General features: G+C 41.9%; 1 protein-coding gene across 1 annotated transcript; it reads right to left on the bottom strand.

Moving 5' to 3' along the window:
- Positions 1-2,998: 2,998 nt before the first annotated feature.
- LOC311242483 (protocadherin beta-16-like) lies at positions 2,999-5,410 on the bottom strand (the record flags this gene model as incomplete). The annotated part of the gene is made up of 1 exon (XM_084331446.1): positions 2,999-5,410. One exon carries the CDS (start codon positions 5,408-5,410, stop codon positions 2,999-3,001), a length of 2,412 nt encoding a protein of 803 aa, XP_084187572.1.
- Between the last annotated feature and the right edge of the window lie 714 nt (positions 5,411-6,124).

Raw genomic sequence — 6,124 nt, 5'->3', positions numbered from 1 at the left:
CTTCTCCACAACTGGACTTCGGTCGTACAGCCCATATGCTTTGTCCTTCTAGACCAGAGGACAACATGGTGATTACACAGAAGCCCGTTATCACACCTTGCCCACAGCAAACAAGAGATCATATGGGTTTAGTAGTTTAAAATAATGCATGCCTTTCGTTTTAATTGTATCTGTTAGCCTAACCTGTTTGACCCTTGACCACCTGTTTGAGAGCATGTTATTCTGCAAAGAGGACATGGAGGAGGTCATACAATATACTGTAAATAAGCTGTGTAACAATGTGTAATTGTAGGCAGCAAGGGACATCTGCTAACAAGGAACATAGTGACTGGCCTACAATCTATTAGTATATTGTGATGAGTCTGGGCAGCCTGGCCTGAAGCAGAAATATGAATTATGTTATGCAGTGCACAGAACCACTGAGAACACAGTGGCACCTTTGGCAAAGATTAGACATGGCTGTAAGAATAACACAAATAACAAGTAGCATTTTGTGTTTACAGTGTACGTTCAGAATGATGGAACTCTAGGCCTGTTTAATTTACATCTACATTTACAATTAGTAATTTAGCTGAACACTATTATCCAAAGCAACTTACAAGGTGTGTACAACACGTCAGCAGGAAGGTACATCTCTGGCAGCTAAGGGTCAGTAACACTGTTCAGTGTTGAACTGGAGAGCTCACACTTTGATGGACTAAACATGTTCTAACACTTGCCTCTGAAAAGAGGAGTAGTTAGTTATCTTCTCACATACAGTTGTTACTTGTATTGTTTTAACAAGCGGCTCTTCCTTATTAAGGACAGTTACAGTGTAGTAAATAGTCCCTGAATGATGCATCAAAAGTTGAAAAGAAATCAGCACCATGGACAGAGACACTAAGCAGAAGTTGAAAACCTTTTCATCTACAGACAGATAGGCAGGCAGACAGATGGGCAGATACACAGACATATCTGTTAGGGTGTAGGGTGACATTTCCATCATGATACTTCAGCAAAAGGTAGAACACCAGGTTCACTAATTGAACCAGACAAAGAACCATATGTCTGTTTTGAAATGTATTGGGCAGCCCATGTATTTGCTCTTGTAAAGTCACTTTCAGTGTGAATGTGACACATCACCTGCAACTACTCAACCTCTATGTTCTTTAGCTATGAATGCACCAGACATTTCAATTTACAGACTTAACATAATTATTGTTGTAGTCGCTTTTTTCATGTTTGATAGACAGGGAGAGAGAGAAAGAGAGAGAGATAGATTGAGAAAGACGAACGCGCTTGTGTGTTAACATGTAGTGTCAGGAGGGTGATATTAGAAAATATTATTCTAAACCACTAGTTACAACTGAGTGAGTGACAATATGACACGTTCAACACACAATTTGTGCCAGTGAGGAAATGTAACTCAAATGAAACAGGAGAGTGAATATGATTGCAAATCAGAAAACACACTTTTACTGTTACTCAGTGGGTTCACCTTCATTCTGTTACATTTCTAGAAAATCATTTCCAGAGGAAAGTAAAAATCCACCTTTTTTATAGCTAACATAAACAAAAACAAAAAGACAATCAGACAGACAGACAGACACATGACAGAATGGCAAAACAATTAATTGAAAGTATATACAAAATGTAAAATAAAGTGTATACCAATCAGAATAACCAGCAACCACATCCTCAACAACACATACATGACAACCAGTTACTTTTGACCAACATAAATTGACCAGCAGACACAAGCTTATAGAACTCCAGCAACACTAGGAAACATTATACACACAGTCTATTATGCCACAAACATTATAGACAGTCTGGACACTTGCCTTTCTCACCAAGCCTATACATCATAAGCTACCAAGGAAGACATTATAATTGTCAAGTGTATTGCTGTAGAACAGGCTAGAAGTAGAATCATATGTGTGTTATACATGGATCGTAGCACATTATATCTGCAAGTGTTCACCGAAGTAGAACTAAAAGAGGAAATCCCCATGGGAGGAGTTGGACAAAGTTAAATAAAACACTATATGTTTGAACCACAAGACATAAACAAATGTAATCTAAATAGCACAAAAACATTCAAAAGAGATCTAATTAATATGAGCAAACAGAGCCAGGCAGAGTCAATCAAATATTTCAATCACAATAAAAAAGAAAAGCAGTCACCCTTTGTGTCAATGGGTGAAGCAAGGCATCACCCTCTATCTTGGAGGTAAGGAGTGTGATTCCCACTGGGTGTATCACTGCTAATACACACAAAACGGTATGGATTTAAATTGGTAAACAAGTGTCATCCAAAAGGCATGTAAATTCAGAATTCAGATCAGAGTAATGGAGAAAACCCAAACATACAAATAAAATGGCCTGTTCCTATATATTCATATTGTCCCAATCTGTATTTCTCTAATCCATTGGAAGTAGGCTAATCTGTGTAAATAAAATATATTTCCCAGCTACATTTAACCAAAGTAAGTGACAGTGTCAGTAGGTGACAAAGAGCACATAGAGATTGAAGCACCAATATAGAAACCAAAATGCATGAAAGTGGTGGGAAAATCAGACGTCAATCAGGCTAGATATCACCGAGTTGTCACATCTTGTTTAGTTGATGTACGTGAAAGACAGGAAACAGTTGTCATATTAGACCCTATACCTCAGGGGACCCATCAGAGTCTCCGAACACCTCAGCAGAAAATAGTACTGACGTTGAACAGAGTAAATGTGACAGATGAAAGTCACAAGTCAAGAAAGAATGGTTTCAGGACCACGGACAGCTCCCGTTTCACAACCAACGAATAATACAGAAAAACAAGTGCCTATGAGTTTTATCTGACAACATGCCTGCATTAAAACATGACACGTAAATTGCCCTCAACCATTATAAAAACAACTTATATGACTGAATACATGTATCTTTACTCAGTCGGCCATGAAAGATTTGTATAGGAGCTCTTAAATGGGGTATGAGGTGTTGGTGAAGCATTTTCGGATGAAATAATTATAAATGTATTATTCCTACCTCAGGGGAACCATCAGAATCTCCAAACACCTCAGCAAAGTCAGCAGGAGTTTTTCTCAGAGTCTGGTCTGCAGGCATCGTGTTGTCATTGTAAGATCCAACGAAGTTGAAGTCACTGGTTCTAGAACCCGTGGTTAAATAGGCGTCATAATTGTAAGTGCTGCGTAAAGTTCCTGTGCCATCAACCTCTGCGTAATTGGGAGGGAGATACGCACTGGGGATGGCGACCGCTCCGTCAAACAACAGTCTGGGCTTTCTCCTGCGACAAAACCTCACAGCCATGATGATAATAATGAAGGTCAGGAAAAAGGTGGAGACGGACACCAGCGCGATGATCAGATAAGAGGTCAGTTTGGAATTGTTGTCATCATAAGACATGTCTTTCAGTTCTGGAACTTCAGCCAAGTTATCAGAGATAAGTAAATACATGGAGCAGGTGGCAGAGAGAGAGGGCTGTCCGTTATCTTTCACTGCCACAATAAGGTTCTGTTTCATGCTGTCAGATTCAGAAATGTCCCGCTGTGTACTGATCTCTCCGCTGTGGAGAGCAATAGTGAAAAGTCCCGGATCAGTGGATTTGACTATATGATAGGACAGCCAGGCGTTCTGTCCGGAGTCCGCGTCCACCGCTATCACCTTGGACACCAGAGAGCCCCCGTGCGCAGCTTTGGGGACCAGCTCGGTCATGAAGGAGTTGCCCTCCGGGGCGGGGTACAGTATCTGAGGAGAGTTGTCATTCACATCCGTTATGAAGACACTGACGGTCACGTTGCTGCTGAGTGGAGGAGAACCGTTGTCTCTGGCCATCACGTGGACTTTAAAGCTCCTGAACTGTTCATAATCAAACAACCTCACAGCGTGGATCACCCCCGTGTCTCCGTTAACAGATAGATAGGAGGACACTGGGGCACCGTTCACCTCACCAGGTAACAGAGAATAAATCACGGTACCGTTCTGTCTCCAGTCTGGGTCTCGAGCAGTAACGGAACATAGCGTGGAGCCAGGTTTGTTATTCTCAGTCACGTAGGCGCTGTAGGACTGTTCCTCAAACACCGGTGGGTTGTCGTTGATGTCAGATACAGATAACTGAACACTTTTAGATGAGGACAGAGGTGGAGAACCCTCGTCGGTGGCAGTGATTGTAATGTTGTAATCAGACACTAGTTCACGGTCCAGTTCTCCTGTGGTCACCAGCGAATAGTAGTTTTTGATGGAGGGAACCAGTTTAAAAGGAACGTTTTGCTGAATGGAGCAGCGGACCTGTCTGTTATTCTCAGAGTCTCTATCCTGCACGTTAATGATGCCCACCTCTGTACCAGGTGGTATGTTCTCTGGTATAGAGTTAGTCAGAGATTTGAGATAAATCACAGGGGCGTTATCATTTTCATCAGTAATATCAATTATCAGTGATGAGTAGGACGCCAACCCAAGTGCATCTTTGGCGCTAATCTGCATCTCATATGTAGATTCTTTTTCATAATCAATAGGTCCCGTCACTCTCACCTCTCCAGTTTTAGGGTCTAGAGAAAAAACATTATTTTCATCGGAAACATGATCAAAGCCATAAGTCACTTCTCCATTCACCCCCTCGTCTGCATCAGTAGCACTCACTGTAACCACTACAGTATCTAGAGGAGAGTTTTCAGGCAGACTGGCTTTATAGACGGCCTGGCTAAACACTGGGGCGTTATCATTAGCATCCAGTACAGTGACGTGGATGACTACAGTACCTGATCTCTGAGGAGAGCCTCCATCCAGAGCTGTTAGCAGTAATATGACCTCATGTTTATCTTCCCGGTCTAATTCTTTATCCAACACTAATTCACCATATTTCCGGCCACCGCCTTTCGTGTTGACGTTTAACGTGAAATGATCATTACTTTGAAGCGTATAACCCTGAACACCGTTCTCTCCGATGTCTGCGTCGTGCGCCTCGTCTAGAATAAAACGTGCACCTTTGACAGCCGATTCACGAATTTCAAATTTCAATAAATCCTCTTTAAACAGCGGCGAGTTGTCATTAATATCTTGAACACGGATGTTGATGCGATGCAGTTCTAGAGGATTCTCCAGCACTAGTTCCTGTTTTAGGACGCATGATGCTTTCTTCCCACAAAGGCCTTCTCTGTCGATCCTCTCGTTGACAACCAAGTCTCCCGTGTTTAGATCAACGCCACAATACTGGCGGCTGTTCCCTTCGGTATCAATACGGGCCTTTCGAGCGGACAGTCTGCCCACCTCGAGCCCGAGATCCCTCTCTATGTTTCCAATCACAGATCCACGTTTCAACTCCTCCGGAATAGAGTAGCTGACGTCTCCATTCGCCGAACGCAGGGCGAGAATAAAGAAAAGAACGCCATAGCACGGCAGCGTAAATCCCTCGTATCCCATGATCCTTACTGAGCACACCGGGTTTAAACGTCCGTTTCGATCGTTAATAAATATAACCGAAAAATACCTATTCTTTGATTTGATCCAAAGTATAAAACATAACACAATGCAGGCTCCTAGAATCGCCCTCCTCGACCAAATGCAGCACAGCACCAGAATAACGCTTTGTATTCCGACAACCAATGGGTGGATGAATGGAGACTTGTACCTTGCTTTGGTGCAGAGCGACACCATGAGCCTATTTCTGATATAACACAAAGTTATTCTGAAGGGACAAATTAATATCCAGGAGAACTGCTCTACTATTCCATCGGACTGCAAGGTACTGTTTATAGAGAGTCTATATTTTATAAAACATGTACAGACTTGAGAAAACATGAATTATAACTAAATATTAGTATGTATATATAAGCATGGCACTCCAGGTTAAAGTTATGTTATATTGTGTTATGTAGTGCTGTACTGTATTCACTGCTGTCAAGTGAATCAAGTTTTTTTTCTTTTCATACTATAAGAAAAAGTATATTCTATATTGTAATATTGTGGAAGTGAATCAATGAGACGAGCAGACGGAGTATCGAGTCTCTGAACTTTACTTCCAAACAAATCCAACAGAACCAAGGTACAGCCACACCCTTAAGTCAACTCCCTCCTGTCACTCAATCAGTGTCCATTCTGAAGTGAGACACCTCCCTCTAGTGTCCACCACACAGG

This window comes from Notolepis coatsorum, assembly GCF_963971535.1.
Source record: "Notolepis coatsorum genome assembly, chromosome: 16".
NCBI classification, from domain to species: Eukaryota; Metazoa; Chordata; class Actinopteri; order Aulopiformes; family Paralepididae; genus Notolepis; species Notolepis coatsorum.
Note: the sequence above shows the minus strand (reverse complement) of the source record. Positions and strands in the feature narration are given on the sequence as shown.